The 21824-nt window shown below is 45.2% G+C and overlaps 1 protein-coding gene across 1 annotated transcript in view; it reads left to right on the top strand.

The window, feature by feature from the left end:
* Nucleotides 1–1439: 1439 nt before the first annotated feature.
* Nucleotides 1440–21824, top strand: part of ralyl (RALY RNA binding protein like) — a gene marked incomplete at its 5' end in the record, with an annotated part of 216092 nt that continues 195707 nt past the window's right edge. Inside the window, one exon of the mRNA XM_084325567.1 lies at nucleotides 1440–1695. Coding sequence (XP_084181693.1) covers nucleotides 1440–1695 — 256 coding nt within the window. The remainder of the gene's footprint in view (nucleotides 1696–21824) is intronic.

Below are 21824 nucleotides of genomic sequence, written 5' to 3'. Positions count from 1 at the left end.
CCGAATCCGGTCGAGGCTGACGGGACAAAGGTAAATAAACAGCGGCAGGAATCGCAGTCTTTGTTTTACTGGGCATACATAGCTGTCCCTTAAATAATCGATTTTCAGTTTACGTCAGAAAAGTCATATTCAGGGATGGTGAAATTGCACTACAAGCTATTATACTGTATGTGTATTAATATGGGCACTGCGATAGCAAAATGGTTCTTTACGCTCATATAGCCGCAGTTTCAGTATCTGGCATCTCACAAAGCAGAGGAAACTGTTTGTGACAATTACACAGCTCGCAGTTCCCCCTCATGTGGCAGCCAATGGGGGGAATTTCAGCCATGCAAGAATATGGCTCAGATAAGCATTTAGATGTATTGGCCATTGATCTTGACTGGTGAGGTAACAAAATAAAGGAAAATAATTAAAACATGTTCAAAATTAACTCAACAGCAGAAAAATTTATGGATATAGCTAATAAAAGAAATAACGATAACGATGATTGGCGCTGAACGGTTGGCGAGTTAACCCGACTTTTCTCGTGACTGCCGCAGAATGAGTTAAGTGTGTCAATAAAACCTCAATGCATTCACGCATTAACCTCTTAACAATCGCCCCCAAAAGTGGGCATTTTAGTTTTTCTTTTTTGAGGACTGCATACTTTTTTTGCAAACCAAAATATATACTTTATACTTATAGCACATGCATGAACCTGGTCTCTTTTGAAAGATGACCTTCTGAAGTTTCTGATACAATAAAGAAAATTCACTTTTAGTGCTAATGAAATAGAGTAACATAGGTCTGAACTTGAGTTGTAGAAAAACTTGTTACTCGCGTTTTTCTGTAGTAGTTAGTAGTCCAGAAGTAGTATTTCCAAAATAATTGGTGCATTTGACAGATAATTCTCTTCCTGTTTTGGCTCATAACTTTTCACCTAGATCCCTGATTCGCTCATTCCCAGGTGGGGTACCATACTCATTGGTTACAACCCTGTCCAATAATTTTCGAGATCGCCAAATGTTTGACAGAGGTAGAGGCTCGAGAGTCTGGAGTGGTATTTGAACAAATTAAAAGTCTGCCGTGTACTTCGGCGCACGCCTCACATATCAGCATGTAACTCGAGAACCGCCAAATAGCCTGAAATGGCTTTCGACAGGCAAGAAATTTGACTTTAATTCGTTATATATATTGTATTAAAAAATATGCACACCCGAGCCGCTAGAGGTCGCCAAAGTGCCGGTGGGCTGTTGCCAGTTTAGAATATTCATGAATGATTTTTGCTTTGTTTTGTTTAGATTTCAAGAGGTCAAGACTTCACAGTCCCCACAGATGCTAACACTTTTTTCCCCTCCAGGGCCAGAAGTAACCGGAGCTGACCTGGCCAAAGACTCTAAAGCCCTGTCTTCCCCCCCCCCCCCTTATCTGTGTCCCAGGAGGGCACACGGAGGAGAATGACCGGTAAGACTCAGACCAGCAACGTGACCAACAAGAATGACCCACGCTCCATAAACGCCAGAGTCTTCATCGGCAACCTCAACACAACCATCGTCAAGAAGACGGACATAGAGGTCATCTTCGCCAAGTACGGCAAGGTCGTGGGCTGCTCCGTGCACAAGGGTTACGCCTTCATACAGTACATAAGCGAGAGGAACGCCCGGGCCGCCGTGACGGGGGAGAACACCCGCGTCATCGCTGGACAGCCTCTCGGTGAGCTGGCGTTTAACTCTTTTTCCGTTGGCACCTGGCTTGCGTTTCTGTTTCTGATTACAGTTGTCACAAAGAGATGGTAGTTTTATTTATTCCTTTGTCTTATTTTTTTGTATACAGCATCTCTACTTTGTACACGGCATATTACTATTCAAGGCATAATACGTTTTGATAAAGCCTGCACTTTGCTAGAGAAATGGATTGGCCCTCGCGGGGATACGGTATGCCTTGGGCGTCTTTCCTAGCCTCATTTAGAAGTTCCCCTGGCTACTAGATGCTGGAGAGTCTGTGCTTGTTGTTGCTGCTGTTTTGAGGAGAGAAATCCCTGCTGAATCCATTAGCTGAAGCACCACTGAATGTACGCATAGTTGGTTCTAACGTGTACAGTACTAGACAGTAACTTGCAAAATTGTGCCAACGTCCCCCAGGCCTGGTGCTGCTTTGGGTAACAACACGACCCACTGAGTTAATTCTGGAAGTGCACGCCTATGGGTTATTCTATTCTAGTGTCTTTTGGAAGTGTGGGTTGGCCCGGGAGCCACATCTGGGTATTTGGGGAGATTGAAATGGGTCCTCTGGAAGTATCGTGAAGCCAAAGTTCTCTCAAATCCATGGAGAACAAGTTGAATAAAATATTGGAGGCCAGGATACATTTTGTCCAGTTAGCCTAGACAGGAATCTTCGAAATACATTTTGGGTCTTAAGAATATTTATTCAGAAAATCTTCTGCCCCCTATACTGTGAAATGTCTTCATCTTTATATCTGACTGGGATGGGTTAAATGTGCATATGGTGATTTGATCAATAGATTTGTCCAGATCAATTCTGAGATTGTTTTTCTGGCAATGTCAGGGAGAGAGAAATGTTTAAAGGTCCCCTCCCCTCAAAAAAGAAATGTCTACAGTTAAAGCCTCAGAAGCATGACTTTGACTATACATATTGTTATTTGTGCAGAACATGTCCTTTTCACATTCTTCCACTGGATTCTTCCACCAGGCTTCTCTGTACTTCCTCTAAATCTGATCCACCTGGTCACTGTTGCTCAGCCAGCCACACTGTCATCCAGGAACTGCTACAGTGAAACGCGCATTATAAGTTGATACATCACAACTAGGGATGCCCCGATCACGTTTTTTGCCACCGATACCGATCACCGATCGTCTATGAGTCATATCGGCCAATACACTGCCGATACCGAGTTTTTTGTTTTCTTATAGCAGCTGGCAGTATTATACTGTAGGTCTAACACAGGCATTCTCAAAGTCCGGTCTAAATTATCTAATCTAATCTTAGAAATTAAGTAAAGTGAATAGTACTGGGTGTTAAGCATAACAGTATCTAAGTTAATTTACTTCTGACCATTATAGTCAAAGTATTCTCCTATGAACTGAAACTTATAAGATGTTCTCAGTGTTCAGTTACAGCTATGGAGCACGATAGCTAATTAGCCAACAGCTACAAAAACGAATGATGTCAGATGTTATAAGACGTTGATATCAGGAGCTATCTGTAGCTACTGCTAGCCGGCTAGATAACATTAGACAACGCCTCATGTATTAAAGGGGACATGCATTGCTATTCCTAGCACTATTTGGGCAACTTTACACAATTCCTGTGAGTCTATGGAACACCTCTGTAAGGTTTTATTTAAAAAAAAAGTTTCTACACTGGTTAGGCTTAGTTACTCTTCGAAGTTGGTTAAGGTTAGAGTTTGTCTTAGAGCAGGGCGATAGAACGCCAGGTAGTTTGCAGGCTGTTCGACGCGGAAATGGGCAAAGACACAGCTCATCACAGTACTTGTGTTGTGGTGCCTAACTTGGCTAACAAGAAGCTATTTGGCTAGCTGGATGCAGTCTGGACAGTGGATATACATCAACAGTCTGGGACTGTGGGACAGTGGAGATGTACACTTTATCAAGCCCTCTGGACCACGTTTCAACTAAACAAAGTGAGTTAATGTGGTCTCTCTCTCTCTCTCTCTCTCTCTCTCTCTCTCTCTCTCTCTCTCTCTCTCTCTCTCTCTCTCTCTCTCTCTCGCTCTCTCGCTCTCTCTCTCTCTCGCTCTCTCTCTCTCGCTCTCTCAACACAGCGTGTTGTTGTTGAACTATAACATTTAATTTCGCAGCAGGTGACGCATAATGGATAAATTAATGAATGGTAACTTGTTTAAAATGACAAGATATATATATGTGTTCATTATTGGATTGATCATACGTGTACTAGTGTAGTATGAATGAACTCTACTTAACGTTGGAAACAGGGTAACGTTATGTCGAGTCAGTATTCGCTTGGTCAGCTGTCCGCTTGCCCTCACCCCACTTCACCCCCCCCCCCGCGCCCACCCAAATGTAGTTCACACCGGCCGCCACTGGTTTCTCCCTCTCTCTCTCGCTCGCTCTCTGTCAAACCCTGTTTGATGAAGTGTCGGGTTACACTATGCGCTACAACCACAGAGCCAATCGGATCACTATCCGCTCCATCCTCGCCTCGTTACGTCACGATGCGAGTCAAATCAGAATGACCTAATTAACTCGAGCAGGAAATGGTCGGACATGAATGAGAGCAATCCGCCAATATGGTATTTAGAGACACAGACACATTGATACTAACTACTATTACTATAATACAATGCTAGACACTGAAAAAAGCCATTTATAATGCATGTCATCTTTAAACTAAAGTGAATAGTTGACTGGGTAATTTTGTTTAAACAGTAACGTTACAGCATTGCCCTGCGGCTTGGGCCGGTCGTCATACTAACTCGTTTGGCTGAGTTAGGGGCAGGGAAGTCGTGGGTGGTAATCTGGCGTTGTGGACAGCGACGCCTACAGGTCAGGTCTGGGCACCTGCTCAGAGGAAGGCAGGAAATGGTGAAGGCAGCGTGACCTCCCACGCGTTGCGCTTCACCAATGAGAGTCCTCGCTGCCAGGTGAAAAAAGAGCCACTGGCTGTCTCCACATGTGTCGGAGGAAGCATGTGGTGGACTTCAGGGTTCCCTTGTACCGACCAATAGGAGGAACATGCGCACAACAACCAGGTAGGGGACGGGAGGAATTGGCATAACGACTAAATTGGGATGGGGAGAAAAATAGAAAAATCAGGCGGAGAAAAAAGAGGATTAAAAAAAAAAACAGTAACGATACCTAGTTAGCCAACGCTAGCCAGCACCTGCGAAAACGAATGCCAAACTGGTGATATCAGACGTTGATATCAGGAGCTATCAGTAGCTAGATAACATTAGACAACGCCTTATGCATTAAATTAAAGTGAATAGTTGACTGGGTCATTTTGTTTAAACAGTAACATTAGCTAGGTACTAACGTTAGCTCACGGAGCGATAGCTAGTTAGCCAACGCTAGCCAGTACCTGCGAAAACGAATGCCAAACTGATGATATCAGACGTTGATATCAGGAGCTATCAGTAGCTAGATAACATTAGACAATGCCTCATGCATTAAACTAAAGTGAATAGTTGACTGGGCCATTTTGTTTAATGCTCGTTATGTTGAAAGAGGAGCTCTGAGCTGCTCATGCACTCAACTCTTGCCGTAAGGGTTTGTTGACATGACGGGTCTGTGAGGGGGAGGGGGAGGGGCAAGATGTGCAGCAGCAGCAGCTGTGTGGCTGTGAGAGAAGAGCGAGTGAGAATTCCGCTGAGAATTGGATCATGTTTTTTGCGCGTGTCATCGATCGGTTTTCACGATCGGCGAAAATAAAGTATTATCGGAATTCACCGATCTCATATTTATACTGAATATCGGCCGATACCGATCACTGGCCGATCACTCGGGGCATCCCTAATAACAACAAGAAGTGTTGTGTTTGGGTGAAACAGATTTTTAGGCGAACCATTTGGGTGGAAAAAGAGAAAGTTAGTCAGCTTGGGGGAAGACTTGAGGGGTGATGGGGGGGGGGGGGGGTTCATAGATCCTTGCATTGTCAATGAGGGTGAATGTGTAGGGAAGTGTTAAAAATACGTGTGGTGGGGATCTTTAACCCTTTCACTACCACACTATAAAGGGTTTACCTTTTCACTACCACACTACAGAAGGTCAACCCTTTCACTACCACACGACAAAGGGTTAACCCTAACCAGGGGCGTCGTTCTGGTATGACAAGGTATGGCACTCGCCATACCTTGGAAAAATAAATAAAATAAAAAATAAAAATTGATTGATTGATTTAGAATTCGAATGTCAACATTATGAACGAAGCTTCGAACTATTCGGTACAGCCCTAGCATGTTTTGATATTGTCAATTATCTAACTTTTACTAGGTGACTTTTACTGTGACTAACTGAAATATGCCCAAAAAAAAGGAAAATGGACATAGGGACGTTTTTTAATCAAAGGGCAGCAGAGACAAGTGATACAGGGACACAGGTAAGGTCTTACAATGGCTTACTAGTGATTATAACAGTGCAGTTCAGCATTCAGTAACCCATACTTTTTGTGAATGTGTTTTTGATACTACATTCTGTTGAACACACACCTCAAAACCGTACCTAAGGAAAATTGGCTCAATTGCAAGAAAAGTAATAGACAGTTATGATATTACATTCTGCATAATTCGTATGCAAAATATTGTGGTTCCCTGCTTTAGTCTGTTGACACATTTCTATACAAAAAATGCTTGTGTAGTCCTGTGCAGTGTTGGGCAAGTTACTTTAAAAAAGTAACTAGTTACAGTTACTAGTTACTTCTTCCAAAAAGTAACTAAATTACTTACTCAGTTACAAATTATAAAAGTAACTAGTTACTTCAGAAAGTAACTATTGCGTTACTTTCAAGATTTTTTTTTACATAAACAACATACACAAATCTAAACTATTTTAATGTTGCTGTGGGACAAAGTGAGACTAGCCTCCAATCAAATGCCATGTAGGCTATGTAGATATTATAATTACTATGTTTATAGTGCCACTAAGCCTCTTCAACTCATTCAGAACGCAGCGGCCCGCCTGATCTCAAACCTACCGAAGTCGGCCCATGTCACCCCACTTCTTAGGGACCTGCACTGGCTCCCCATTGCTGCACGAATCCGCTTCAAGGCCCTTGACCTAGCATACCGTGCGGCAAAGGGAACTGCTCCCGCCTACCTCCGGTCAATGGTCTCTAACTACACACCCTCAAGACCCCTACGCTCTGCATCTTCTGGCCGCCTCAGACCTACTCCTATCCAAGCTCCGGGAGGGTCATCAAAGAGAAGTCGCCTATTCTCAGTCCTTGCCCCACAATGGTGGAATGAACTACCCACCCCAGTTAGGACAGCCGAAACACGTCCAATCTTTCGCCGTCGACTAAAGACTCACTTCTTCAACCATTATCTGAATTAAAAAAAAAATTAAATAAAAAAAAAAAAAAAAAAAAAAAAATCTAACCCTAACTAACCATACTGTCATGCACTTGTCCTAATAAACTAACCTACACTGTAGCACTCAACACTTTGATGAACATTGTTACTCAGCTGATAGAGTTGTGCTCTTCCTGATGGCTTGTCGTACAGAACTTGTAAGTCGCTTTGGATAAAAGCGTCAGCTAAATGACTAAATGTAAATGTAAATGTAAATGTATAGTGGATCATACAAATACAAACAGAATAGATGTTTTGGAACTTTTGATATGTATTGCCCCTCAACAGGCCACAACTGGGCAACATTAAATTATGCTTGTTAAGCACTATACCAAAAATAAATAACAAATATATACTGATTGATTGAACATTTTAATTAACAGATTTCAGAATGGGTACAATACAGTACGGCTCAATACACACAATTGTTAAGGGGATGCAGACCAGAGAAAGAGTTTCGTCTTGTTTACATCAGGGTCCCCCATTTTCAATTCATGACATTTATGACGAAAGTCTTTCTCTGGTCTGCATCCCCTTAACAATTGTATGTATTGAGCTGTACTGTACTGTACCCATTCTGCAATCTGTTAATAAACTTTTCAATCAATCAATCAATGACATACACAACATACAGATATAAGAATCTAATCGAATCATCTAAACTAATCTAATCATTACATTTAAGACATGCATGACATACAGAGATATATCTCTGAGCAGCTGAAGCCTGTGCTATTAAACCAGGAAGTGCAGCACTGTTGATAAGGCTGTCAGCACTGCAGTAGAGCCACTCAGTGCCCTGCGCTGCAAAGAGTGAACACAAAACGCTCATGGACCCGCGGTCTCATGTTGACATTGTGTTGTTCGTTGGATTCGTTTTTGAGCTCAAAACGTACACTACACGGACCGCGGTCTCATGCTGACTGATCAGTGATCGCTTGTCTTGTCACGCTGTGTGTCAGACTCTGGATGCTTTAGACGCCCGCCCACCTCCACTTCTGATTGGCTTACCATGACATTGTATTCAACCTCAGCCAATCGTCAGCATGTATGCTTGGCTCGCTCACTGTCCACTAAACAAGGAAGAACATATTATTGCCTCTCGGCGCAGAGATATGTCTGATGAAAGAAACAGGTTCATTCATAGTAACGCGCCGCATTTTTTTGTAGTAACGGTAACGACGTTATTAAGATTGGAAGAGTAATCCGTTAGATTACTCGTTACTGAAAAAACGAACGCCGTTAGTAACGAAGTTACTTATAGTGCCGTTATTCCCATCACTGGTCCTGTGTCATACCTAAATGTCATATAACTGAATTGTATAGAAACAACTCACCAAAAGTGACTATTGCACAACTGATTTGACATACCTTGCCTTTTACTGAAACGACACCACTGACCCTAACCCTCAGTCTACGGTTCAGACAGCATACAAGTCTAGCCTGTCTCTAACCCTTTACGGCAGGGCTATTCAACTAAATTGTTCAGGGGGCCACATTGTCAGAAACCCAAGGGGCCAGGGGCCGGACTGCCACGGCGCCTCCCCGTGCTATGAATATATGTACACTTGACACAACACGCAACCACATTTTCACAACTTTTATTTAACTACATTGCAAAAGTAGTATACTTTTCAAAAAAAGTGCTTCATTTATGTGCCACATCTGCAACATCTCCTGCAAAAAGTGCTTCATTTATGACTGTGCAACAACTGCAACATCTCCTCTTCAACATTTCAATATAAAAATAAAATAAAAAAGAAACAAGTGCATGATGTGCATCTGAACATTCTAACATCAACACTTGAACAAAAAAACACATTTATAGTGCAGCTGAGCTTATGAAAAAGTGCTTCATGTCTGTGCAACAACAGCAAATCACAGCATCTTATTAGCACTTATTGTCCACTCTTAACTCTCAAACATCAGGGGGGTGGGGGGCAGACAAGCCTAGCCTACATACACACATCTAATGAGAGCGATTGCACTTCTTTGACTGGGCAATGGCAGAGAAAGAGGGTTCATAGGAAGTGAGGGCTACCCGCAAACAGTGATGCAAATGCTCATTTGTCAAGGAGGCACGGTTGCTTGTTTTAATGGCATTCATGTGAGAGAAACTGGATTCACAGGTGTATGTTGAGCCAAACATTGTTAGCACAGATATTGCCAGCGTTTTTATTTTGGGGAATGTCTTGACATGAATACACTTTATCCAAAATGTTGTGGTGGATTCATTCTCAAGTGCCTGCTTCAGAGCAGATGATGCTTGCATGTCAATTATTTCAAGTTGCAGGAGACCTTCATCAATGTGAAGTGATGCAAGGAACTCTTGTCCTTTTGTGGAAATAGCAGCTACATTGGCAAATGGGTTGCTCACAAAATGCATCAATTCTCTGGACATGTCAAATTCATCAAATCGACTTGCAAAGTTTTCCCTCAATTTATCAATGAAATCTGTCATTAATTGAGTGACTTTTGGCTCAATTGTGCGTGTTAACGTTGACACGAAAAAAAATAAATAAAAAAAATATATATATATAAAATACAAAAAAAAAAAAAAAAAAATTATTATCATGTAATCTTTGGCGGGCCGGTCAGAATCATCCCGCGGGCCGGATCTGGCCCGCGGGCCGCCAGTTGAATAGCCCTGCTTTACGGTTCAAACAGTATACAAGTATATACTGTCTCCAGGGCCGCCTCAGGGGGTGTGCAAGCAGTGCGGTCGCACAGGGCCTCGCGGGAAGGGGGGCCTCGCAAAATTTTTTTTTTTTTTTTTTTTTTTTTTTGCAAGGCCCCCCTTCCCGCGAGGCCCTTTTTCATCACAGACCTAAAATCTAGTTTTGCTTATATGCTTATATATTTCACATTAGACACGTTCCTGGCTCTGAGGCTCTGCAGGCAGCAGAATTGGTTTCAATGAGGGGAGGGGTTACAGCCAGGTATGGTAGCGTCTGTTGAGTTCATTGTGTGTGTCTGTGTGCGTGCCGGGGGGGGGGGGGGGGGGGGGGGGGGGCATGAACCGACTCATTGCCGCATAATGAATCGGCTCTTATGAACGAGTCGCTCATGACTGACCCATCACTAGCATCTGACTATTTCGCGCGTGCAGCATTGGAGCCTAGGTTATGCCAGCCAAGATGAAGAGGACATCGTTCGGCAGATGGACTGAAGATGAAAGTTGTTGCATGTTAGACAGTTCAGTCAGGCTAGCCATCCCGGCTAAAGACAGGGACAGCTAGTTAGCTTTAGCTACGTTATAATATTAAGTGTGGTTCAGTCGGGATATAGCCATGATGATGTCGGCTAGTAGCTAGCTTAGCTAAAGGCTAACTAGCGTTAGCTAACCTAGAGACAGCGCGTGCAGCATTGTTATGCCAAGATGAAGAGGATGGTCGTTCGGCAGATGAACTTCGTCAACTCCACGCGGTTGTCTCCATCCTCTTGGACGTTTGGTGAGTTTTTAATGCACTCTATTCTATTCCCGCCGTGGATATCTCTCTCTCTCTCTCTCTCTCTGGAGCCAAACTGGCCGACTAGCTGTTGTAGTACTAGTAGCTAACGGTGTGTGGCCTGGTGTCAGCACCTGTATTGCTTTTCTCATGTTGTACAGTTTTTCAGTGGTAGCCGCATAGCTTGCTTCTGAGTTAGCTAATGGTTAGCGATAGCCGGGTTGAGCTAACTGTTAGCCAGTTAGCTGTTTAGCTACGACGTTAGCTGCCGGCTGCGCTCGGCTGGGAACGTTAGTTTGATGCTATCAGTTAGCCTAGAGTTAGCTGTTAGCTTGTGCTACGACCATTGACATTAGCCGTGAGAATAGCAGGGGGTTCTGGCACTCTGACTACGACATCATCTTTGACAGAAGATGTAGTCGGGCCTGCACCATGACAAGGCTTTGGCCATAGCTTCTTTTTGTCCCGCCAGCTAGAGGCCTTTCGTCAACGTGGAGACCTGTGTTGCGGCCTTTCGCCCTGCGTTCCTCGTGCAGGTAAGATGTCATGACATTACCCCACTCTTCCTTCCTTCCCCTCCCGAATGTTTTGTTAATAACGATGTTTTTTTCCAGGCAAAACATATGTTACTTCACAACATTTGGAGATACGACATGTGCTGTGTGTGAATTGTCTTGGTCGTTTGTGTAGCTTGGGTAGCGTTGGGCCGTTGGCCAAAGCTGTGTGTGGCCTGGTGTCAGTACCTGGCTAGCCTATTTAGCTGAATGCTGTTTAGCTGTTTTCTCTGGTATAGACCCTCTTCTCTTTGGATTTAAGTGTTGATCTTTGTCCTTTTGGATCTATGTATATTCATGTTGCCTTTGTGAAGTTATCTTTTCCTTCTGTTTTGTTCTTCCATTAAAAGTTGAATATCCTTTTAGGGGCTCATCTTTGCTTATCTCTCTCATACATGCTCTCTCTCTAACACACACACACATGACAAACACACATGCTCTCTCTCTCTCTTTCTAACACACACAGTCTGCCTATGGCTGCCTTTCTCGATGGCTAGGCTGTGCTCGCTGAGTCTGTACCTAGTCAAGGATCTTCAGTCACAGTGCTCAGGTATTCTGCCACTGTGTACTCTCTGTTTAGGGCCAAATAGCATTTCAATTTCTTTCCAATGTGTCTCTCTCTCTCTCTGTACACTGTATATTGACTGTAGAACGGGAGCTCTCTCTCGCTCTCTCTCTTGCTATATGTTGACTGTATCATGCCCAGCCTCGGGCAGCGCTATTATTTAAGAATATGTTGACTGTATGAAAAAAAAAAAATTATATATTTTTTTACCTTTTGGGGGGGGGGGGGGGGGGGGGGGCTCGCGTTTAAATCTCGCACAGGGCCTCGTATTTCTCCCTGGCGGCCCTGACTGTCTCTAACCAGTGGCGGCCGGTGACACGTATAGTAGAGGGGCGCGGGGGGGCACCCCCCCCTACGCAAATTGTTTGTCGTATCAGTTGTCCAATACCGCATTTTTCCAGACGGTGGTGCCATTTCTCCATGTAAACGATCGAGAACCCTGGTTTGTTCATGCTTTTTAGTTTTTTCTGATATGTGCTTTAATCGGTCATACCTGTCTGAATGCAGATCTCAGGCTGATGAGGTCCAAACTCTTTCACTCTGAGTTTTTCTTGCAGTGTTCGTCTTTCAAATGGTGTTGCTTTGAGGGATTTAACAGAATTATCTACCTCCATGGTAGCTAGCAAGCTAGGCCTAGCTAAGCAAACTCACGGTCTGAATCTGAAATGAAAATACTCCTTGGCTCCTCCTCCAAGCGGCAAGTCTTTTCTGTCTGACGACTGACGAGTGAGTGACAATACAGTGGCGCACTGAGTGCCCTGTGACTGTTTGCTTTGAGCGCTAGAAAACCGTGCCCCCAGACATCATATTTGAAGACGCTGATAGGCTCAATTTAGTTGCTTGATCCATTTATATTGGCTGCGTTGTGCAGTGACGCCCACTCAGTGAGCGTTAAGTCTAGCACTCAGGTATGGAGGTAGATCAGGAGAATGACGTGAAACACAAACAGAGGGGGGAGAATAGCATGCACAAAACAATGATTTATATTTGATATATTAACGTTATTGTGCATTTTAAACACAAACATACTTAAAATGAGTAATTATTATTTATTTTAAACATGTTTATTATATTTTTAGGGGTCCAAAATCTAAAATCCAAAAAACACTATTTCTTCTTCTCCTTCTCTCTCCACCAGGGGGGGCGGTGCCCGAGCGCCCTCTATGGACCAGCCGCCACTGTCTCTAACCATCTACAGTTCAGACAGTATACAAGGCTAGCCTGTCTCTAACACTTGACGGTTTGGAATTAGGTTTGGTTGTGTCTGTGAATAACAACCATTCAGGCTCAAACTCGTTAAAGCATATATCTTTTTGACCTCCCCACAGGAGACGGAGAGGTGAATTGCAGATGCATGGCAGTGCTCATTCTCACTGAATGTTCTCTAGAATAGAATAGAATAGAATAGAATAGAATAGAATAGAATAGAATAGAATAGAATAGAATAGACTTTTAATTGTCATTGCACAGTATACAACGAAATTTCAGGGGAGCTCCCACAGACCGTAGTACAATATATACATGAAACACATAACACTGTACATATAACAGGGGCGGCTACGTGGCGTAGTGGGCAAGGCGCTCGCCACGAAATGCTGGAGACGCTGGGCTCGTCAGTTCGAGCCCAGCGCTCCACATTTGCTTTCAGTTTAGCTGGTCGTCCGTACTAATACACATTGGCCGTATTAGGGGGTGGGAAACTGATGGGTGGGGATCGGGCGTTGTGGACAGCGACTCCTACAGGTCGGTTGGTGCGCCTGCGCAGTAGAATCAGGAAGTGTCGGGGGCAGCGTGAGCCTCCCACGCGTTACTCCTCGCCACTGAGAGATCGAGCTGCGCAGGTGAAAAGATGCGACTGCTGTTACCTCAAGTACCGGAGGGTAGAGGACGCGACCCTGGTCAGACGCCTCTGGTTTTAGCTCCGCAACGATGTACTCACTTTTAGCTATTATGTTTGTTTTTGCTACTTTTTTATTTAAAGCAACACTGGCGGGTACGTCATACGACCGTCAGACACTTATGGACCTGAACCCCGGGCTCAAAGAGGAGTTTGGAGACACTTTTGACCTAGAATGGCCAGCAGAAATCAGACGGGAGAATGGCGGCAAAGAAAAGAACAAAGGCGACGGCAGGAGAAGACACAGAGGGAGACGAGGAGGTATCAGATTGAGACTAAAAAGAGCTGCTTACCGCCCAGCAATTCCATCCATCTTTCTGGCGAATGCCCGTTCGTTGGAGGGTAGGATGGATGATCTGAGAGCGAGGGTCCGGTTCCAACGGGAGATGAGAGACATCAACATTATATGTCTCACAGAGACATGGCTCACGTCGACGACCCCAGACAAAAGCGTCTCTCCCTCGGATGCCTTCACAGTCTTACGTGCAGATCGCAACGCTGGCTCAGGAAAGACCATCGGCGGCGGAGTCTGCCTCATCACGAACAATTCCTGGGTTAATCCCGAGGGGGTGCAGGTCCTCTCAAACTCGTGTTCGCCGGACTTGGAACATCTTTCTATCCTATGTCGTCCGTTTCACCTCCCGAGAGAGTTCACAGCAGTCGTCATGACTGCCGTGTATATTCCCCCACACGCGAATACGGGCAAAGCGCTGGGCGAACTACACGATCATCTCAACAGACACCAGATCAAACACCCAGACGCAGCGATGGTAGTGGCCGGCGATTTCAAGTTCAAGTTCAAGTTCTTTAATAGTTGTCATACAGAAGTACAGAATACTTTCATACAAAATGCTTCTTACTGTTACGCTCCAGAGACTGTGCTAGACAAGATAGTATCAAATAACATAATAACATAATATAGCATGAATTTAGAAGAAGAAAATGAGGTCACAGTGTTCGGTATAGACATATGTACAATGTTCTGAGTTACCATATAATATACAATACACAATACTATGCAGTGTACTAGTGTACAGTACTATCTAGTGCAAAGCAGAAATGGGATGAGGTACAATTTTAGGTACAATTTACAGTAAGGTGTACGAGTTGTAGTGCAATCCTTCATCCATAAATATAAAGTGTGGGGAGTGGGTGCTACAGTGTGTTTGTTTAAAGTGGGTGTGTGCTATAAAGTGTGTGGAGTGGGTGCTACAGTGTGTTTGTTTAAAGTGAGTGTGTGCGTGTGGATGTGTGTGCTATGTGTGTTTGGTGGTTGTTGTTGTGTAGTGTTCATTCATTGTTCGTTTAGCAGCCTGATGGCCTGGGGATAGAAGCTACTTCTGAGTCTTTCTGTGCTCGCCTTGAGACTCCTGTATCGCTTGCCTGACGGCAGCAGTTCAAAGAGGCAGTTGTTCGGGCCAACCTGAAGAAAGTGATGCCGTCCTTTTTTCAGCACATCGCTTGCTCCACCAGAGGGAAGAACACACTCGACCACCGCTATTCCCCGTTCAAAGCGGGTTACAAGGCAGTAGCCGCTCCGCCATTAACGGGGTCCACAAGCTCGAGCGATCATGACTCCATCTTGCTATTTCCGGCATATCAACAGAGATCACGTGACGCCGTCGTGTCACATGAGACAAAGAAGTGGACCGACGAATCAGAGGCCACGCTCAAGGACGTGCTTGCAGACACGGATTGGGATATGTTCATAGGAAGCGCCAGTGACGTCAGTGAACTAGCAGACACAGTGGTGTGCTACATAACAACAATAGCTGATGGTATTGTCCTCAGGAAAACGGTGCGGATTTTCCCAAACCAGAAACCGTGGGTGGATAGCACTATTAGAGCAGCTCTGAACTCTCGTACCACCGCCTACAACCTGGGTAGAGAGTCAGGAAACATGGAGGAGTATAAGGCTTCAGTCTATACTCTACGCAAAGCTGTCAAACTTGCTAAGAGGACATATGCTGACAAACTGGAGACACAAATGGCACAAAACGACACAAGAGGATTATGGCAGGGACTGAAGACAATAACTGACTATAAAGTCAGCGCCCCCTCAATGGGGAGCGACGACACCTCCCTCGCGGACAAGCTCAACACCTTCTACGCTCGGTTTGGTGTAGACAGTGGCGCTGCTGGCTCTCCGGCTAGTGACGTCACTGGCGCGCCGGCTGTTGTGGAGGGGGGGGGGCAACCGCGAGGGGGGGGGGACGCTCTCTCGTTGTCGGAACACAGTGTGAGAAGAGCATTTACTGTATGCAGGTGAACACCAGGAAGGCTGCTGGCCCAGATGGCATAACAGGACGTATACTCAAGACCTGTGCCAACCAGCTGGCCCCTGTGTTCACCGCCATATTTAATCAATCACTGGCGGAGTCAGTGGTCCCTGCCTGCTTCAAGATGTCTACCATCATCCCTGTGCCGAAGAAACCCTCCCCAGCATGTCCAAATGACTACAGACCGGTGGCACTCACCTCTGTGGTCATGAAATGTTTCGAGAGGCTGGTCAAGGACCACATTTGTGCCTCCCTCCCCAGTGATATGGACCCTATGCAATTTGCATACAGGACAAACAGGTCCACCGATGACGCGGTCTCCCAGGTACTGCACAGCACCCTCTCGCACCTTGACCGTCAGAAGGGGGGCTATGTGAGACTGTTGTTCATTGACTACAGCTCAGCGTTCAACACCATAGTCCCCACCAGACTGGTGGACAAGCTGATCGAGCTAGGTCTGAGCTCCGCCCTGAGCGCCTGGGTACTGGACTTTCTGAGCGAAAGACCCCAGGCGGTCAGGGTGGGGGGTCAGACCTCCAACACCATCACCCTGAGCATCGGGTCCCCCCAGGGCTGTGTTCTGAGCCCCCTGCTGTACTCACTCTACACACACGACTGTGTGGCCAAGTTCAGCTCCAACTCCATAGTGAAGTTCGCAGATGACACGGTGGTGGTGGGGCTGATCTCGGACAACGACGAGAAGGCCTACCGGGAGGAGGTTGAGGTACTGGAACGCTGGTGCCAGGACAACAGCCTGCTCCTGAACATTGGCAAAACCAAGGAACTGATCGTGGATTATAGGAGAGGACAGCAGGAGACACACACACCACTGATGATAAACGGGGCTACCGTGGACAGGGTGAGCAGCTTCAAGTACCTGGGGGTCCACATCTCAGAGGACCTGACATGGTCAACACACATAGACACAGTAGTAAAGAAGGCGAAACAGCGTCTCTACCACCTGAGACAGTTAAGGAAGTTCAGAGTATCGGGGAAGATACTCCAGTCCTTCTACTCAGGAGCTGTAGAGAGCATCCTGACCGGAAACATCACTGCCTGGTATGGAAACAGCACGGCACAGGACAAGAAGGCCCTACAGAAAGTGGTGCGCTCAGCCGAGTGTACCACGGGTATTGCACTACCCCCCCTGCAGGTTCTATACAACAAGAGGTGCAAATCCAGAGCCTGCAGGATAATGAAAGACCCTCACCACCCCAATAACAGCCTGTTTCAGCTGCTGAGGTCAGGCAGACGCCTGCGAACCCCAGCTACTAGGACAGAGCGGCTTAGGCTCAGCTTCTTCCCCCAGGCCATCAGAGCCATGAACAATGAACATTGAGTGCTCAGAACATTGAACTGTCCACACACAAGCACACATGAACACACACACGACACGCACACTGTGCACGCTCACACACGAGCAGCCACTTAACACTTTAACATGAGCGGGCACACACTCATGTCGCACACACGCACACTTATGGCCAAAGGAAAGGACACTTTAAATTAGAATAACAGGAACAGTGTATTGCACTACCAAAGCTAACTAGCATGTCACACATGCTCTGTAAATAACTATGTACAGATACCGAGATGTCACTCCATGTTACCTGCTACCTGTTACTGCACAATGTTGTTTCTTCTTTTGATTCTATTATATGTACCACTGTATTGCACATCGTTGCGGGCAAGACCACCCGCATTTCATTGTATACCTGTATGCCGTGACAATTAAAACTCTTGACTTGACTTGACTTGACTTGTGCTATGTATGACTTAGTCCACATTGCAGCCGGCTTGTGGGAGGCAAGAAACAGCGTCCGTGACAGGGGAGGGTGGAATTGGATGATACGAAATTGGGATGGGAGAAAATATAGAAAAATGGGAGAAAAAGTGGATAAAAAAAAACACTGTACATATAACAGAATATTTTAAATAATAAAGTGCATGATGAGTGGTAACAGTGGTTTATCAAGTCCAGGTAAGTGCATGGTGCACGTGAGGGGACAGTCAATGAGCGTTTAACAGTCTGACTGCTTGGGGGGAAAAGCTGTTCATAAGTCTTGAACTCTTTGCATGTATGGATTGGTATCTCCTCCCTGAGGGAAGGAGCTGAAAGAGGTGATGTGCTGGGTGAGAATGGTCCTTGATAATACACTTGGAGCGGTGGAGGCAGCGGGAGGTGAAGACGGAGGTGATGTTTGGTTGAGGAGTCTCGACGATCCTGCCTGCCGCCTTCACCACCCTCTGTAGAGCCTCTTGCTCTGCCTTTAGAGGCCTTTAGAGGTCTAGAGGTGCATTTAAAGGTCCCCTATCTTATAAATGGCATTTTCCAGTGGTTTGCATTGTTTTCTAGAAATGTGGGGTTGTACCAACACTGACTAGATGTGGAATCTCTACCCAGTCCTGTTTCTTCAGTTCAGCTGAGACAACCACCCCCCCCCCCCCCCCCCCCTACTGAAATGAGCCATTCTGATTTGACTCGCTCGCCGACGTGAATAGGCGGTGATCTGCCACCACCCGCCCACAATCAACTGTGATACGTTTATATGAGCAGCGAGTGGAAAATAATGCGGAAGAGGTTTCTACACCTTCAGCTGTTCCACTCTCAGCACTTCCTCGAAAGCACACCCTCGTAACGTTAGCCGCTAGCTAGCCAACCCAATCACACACAGAGAAGCAGCTTCACTAGATAAAATGGGTGGGAGGGATTCGGGGACTGGGGGGGGGGGGGGGGGGGGGGGGGCGGGACAGAGGACGGGACTTTCGCTCTCTCTCTCGCATCTGCTAGTGCAGGTGGGTGACTGTCACTCAAAGCGCATTGCGAGTATGGGCGGAGCCCAGCCAAAAACAGCTTGGACATTGGAAGGGCAGAAAGTGTTCCATAGACTCACAGGAATTGTGTAAAATTGCCCAAAAAGTGATTTTATTTACTTTCCATGGGACCTTCAATAAGTAGGTGCATATAGGCTTAGAATGATCTACCCACTGTATTTAACAAACACTAGCTTACTGTTAAATTTTTTTTAAATAATTAATAAAAATACAACCTGTTTTCTACAATTGAAGGCTAGTAAAACACGATATATATATATTATATTATAATAACATTTAAGACATTAAAACATTAAAGGAATTAATGATCATGTCAAACTTTCAAGTTGAATGTGATGATTGTTAGTTGTCAACACTGTAGGGGAAAATTGCAGATTTCCTGCTCTCCTCATCTCACTTGTGACTTTGAAGACCGTTGATCTCATTATTTCATTTACAACCCATTCTGGGAGCCCTGGCCGCGTGAATATTAAAGGCAACCAACTTGTGTTCAGCTTTTCTCTGATTGGCCACGACCCCACGCCGCTAGCCCGCCCCCTTTTGCCGCGAGTGCGGCAGGAACCTTCAAGTTCCCTGGTGCAAAATAAATCTGGTAGTTCGTTTATGACGTTAATTAATAATAAACACTGTTAGGACTCTTAATAATAAACACTGTTAGAACTATCTGACTCTTAATAATAAACACTGTTAGGACTATCTGACTCTTAATAATAAACACTGTTACAGTGTTAGGACTATCTCGATTCACGCGTCACTACTGTAACTAGAAACTCTGGTTGTCACTGTACATCAGTGTGGAACTGTAAGCTGTAACGTTATGCGTTATTTCGCGTTTTTAACGTCATAAACCAATGCACTACCAGATTCCCTCGTCACTGTACAGTGGAGGCTGCTTGCTGAAGCGCCAGCGGGGCGATGCGGTGGTTTGTCCCCGGCTTCCGTGCGCCGCCGCCGGCTTGACTCGGTCCAGCTCCAGCAGCAGCGGCCGTGCTCCGTTGTACTAGAAGCCCTTCAATGACAGAGCTCTCATATTTTGCGAATGCATAAACTATATCTTAAATTATGGCTATGTGTCTAATATGGCTGTCGCTTATCAATGACTTCGCGACAGCCATATTAGACACATAGCCATAATTTAAGATATAGTTTATGCATTCGCAAATATGAGAGCTCTGTCATTGAAGTGGGTGGTGGCAGTGTAACAGCGTTCAATTTAAGATATAGTTTATGCATTCGCAAATATGAGAGCTCTGTCATTGAAGTGGGTGGTGGCAGTGTAACAGCGTTCACCCTGATGTAAAGTAGCGATTTTATTGTTTTGTCATGACAAACCAATTACATAAGCTGGCTCTCATATTTGCGAATACAACAGCGTTCACCCTGATGTAAACAAAACAAGTCATTGGGAAGCGGTGCAACTCTCTGCCGCGCGGTAGCGCGGTCACGCAACTCTCTGCCGCGCGGTAGCGCGGTCACGTGGCCGTGTGGCCAATCAGAGAAACGCTGAACGAAAGGCTGAACACAAGTTGGTTGCCTTTAATATTCACGCGCCCTGGCCACTGAAGTGAAGTGTGAATGGCTTCTTCATTTGCTTGAGCTATTGTTCAAGTGAATCTGGGTGTGTAAGGGGCAGGTGGAGAATGTCAGGTCAATTCAATTTCAGTTAAATCCAATCAATTCCAATGTGGGTATTCATCCACAGACAAAATACTGAAAACCTTTTGGCATATAGAATGATGTATTATCTATTAAGGTAATGATTTTTTTTATACTCATTGCGAATGGATTCTCTATGGGGTGGGAGGCTTGCGCACATGCCGCACCCTCAATTACTTTCTCTTGAGTGATGGTTAAAAATTGGTTTTGGGTCTTGTTATTGTAACCGCAAGACAGTTTCCTTGTAAGACGTAGGATGACCGGATTTTAAAGGGATATGATATTTAGATTAGGTCTCCAAAATGAATGGAGGTGAATGATGATCCTGACCCCTGGGAGGAATGGTGGTGTTGACAGCGAGTGGACAACAGGTACAGCAGTAGTAGTTAGCTCACTGTAGCTGCACTTACAGTATAGGAAGACAGCTACAGCAGTAGTAGCTAGCTCACTGTAGATGCACTTAGATAGAGCGGAAGACAGGTACAGCAGTAGTAGCTAGCTCACTGTAGATTAAATATCCCTTTAACCCTCAAATGCACAGCTTATTCAAAAGCTTTTCAAATGCAGCATAGCTATTAAAAAAAATGTAAAGCATCCTGGAAAGTAGCACAGAAAACACAACCAATAATAACCAGAAAATATTATTGTGAGATTACAGAAGTAAAAACTATTGCAATCCATATATCCACTGACTTTCAACTGACTGACTTTCAAAAAAGATTCAAGTGAGAGGAAACACACACCACTGATGTTGAGCCGCCTTTTGGACTATAACGACGGCTAATACATGCTGGCACTTGGGGCCCTTCGTATAATAAATCTTCCGTCAGTACCATCTTGTGCATGCAGCATCTAAACAGGAAAAAGAAAGCATCGGCTGATGAAACCCAGTCAGACGGAAGGCCTATATACCACTGCCAAGCACTCTATATCCAAGCCCACTCCAATAATAGCAATAGTGTACTAATTTGTGTGCTGTCTGTGAATCATCCTACGCATCCCACGCACCCCTCCCCCTGTGATTGCTTGTGTTTGCTTGAGAGAGTGGGGAGAATGTAAAGTATTTCCATCACTTCCGAGTTCATTTGGAGCCAAGCCTCGCTCCGAGGCAGCGCTGTTCTCATGATTATTACTCCAATCTACGAGTCATGAGGCGGAGTATTGCCGGAAAATATATCCCTGATTGGCAATTAAGGACGCCCTCACTCGTATTCCGCACACCGGCAGACACGTTTTATTAAGACGGCATAGAATTGACTCGTGCACACAATAATTAGGAATTGAAGAACGGCACGGACTGGGAAGGAACATGCACCGCCCGTTCCATAAACATTCATTATTAAAGCGGGCCATTGGTACCTTGCTCATGCCCAAACGCACCATAGAGAAAGGCTATAGGTGACCTCATGCACTGGCTAAATTGCATACAAGCAAGTAAATTCTTCACCCACCAATGGCTGTGTAATTTGGACGTCCTATGGCTGAGATGATCCCAGCCCCCTCGGGCACGAAGCCAAGACATAACATGTTGTTGTGGAGCG

The sequence above is a fragment of the Notolepis coatsorum genome (genome assembly GCF_963971535.1).
Source record: "Notolepis coatsorum genome assembly, chromosome: 12".
NCBI lineage: Eukaryota > Metazoa > Chordata > Actinopteri > Aulopiformes > Paralepididae > Notolepis > Notolepis coatsorum.
Note: the sequence above shows the minus strand (reverse complement) of the source record. Positions and strands in the feature narration are given on the sequence as shown.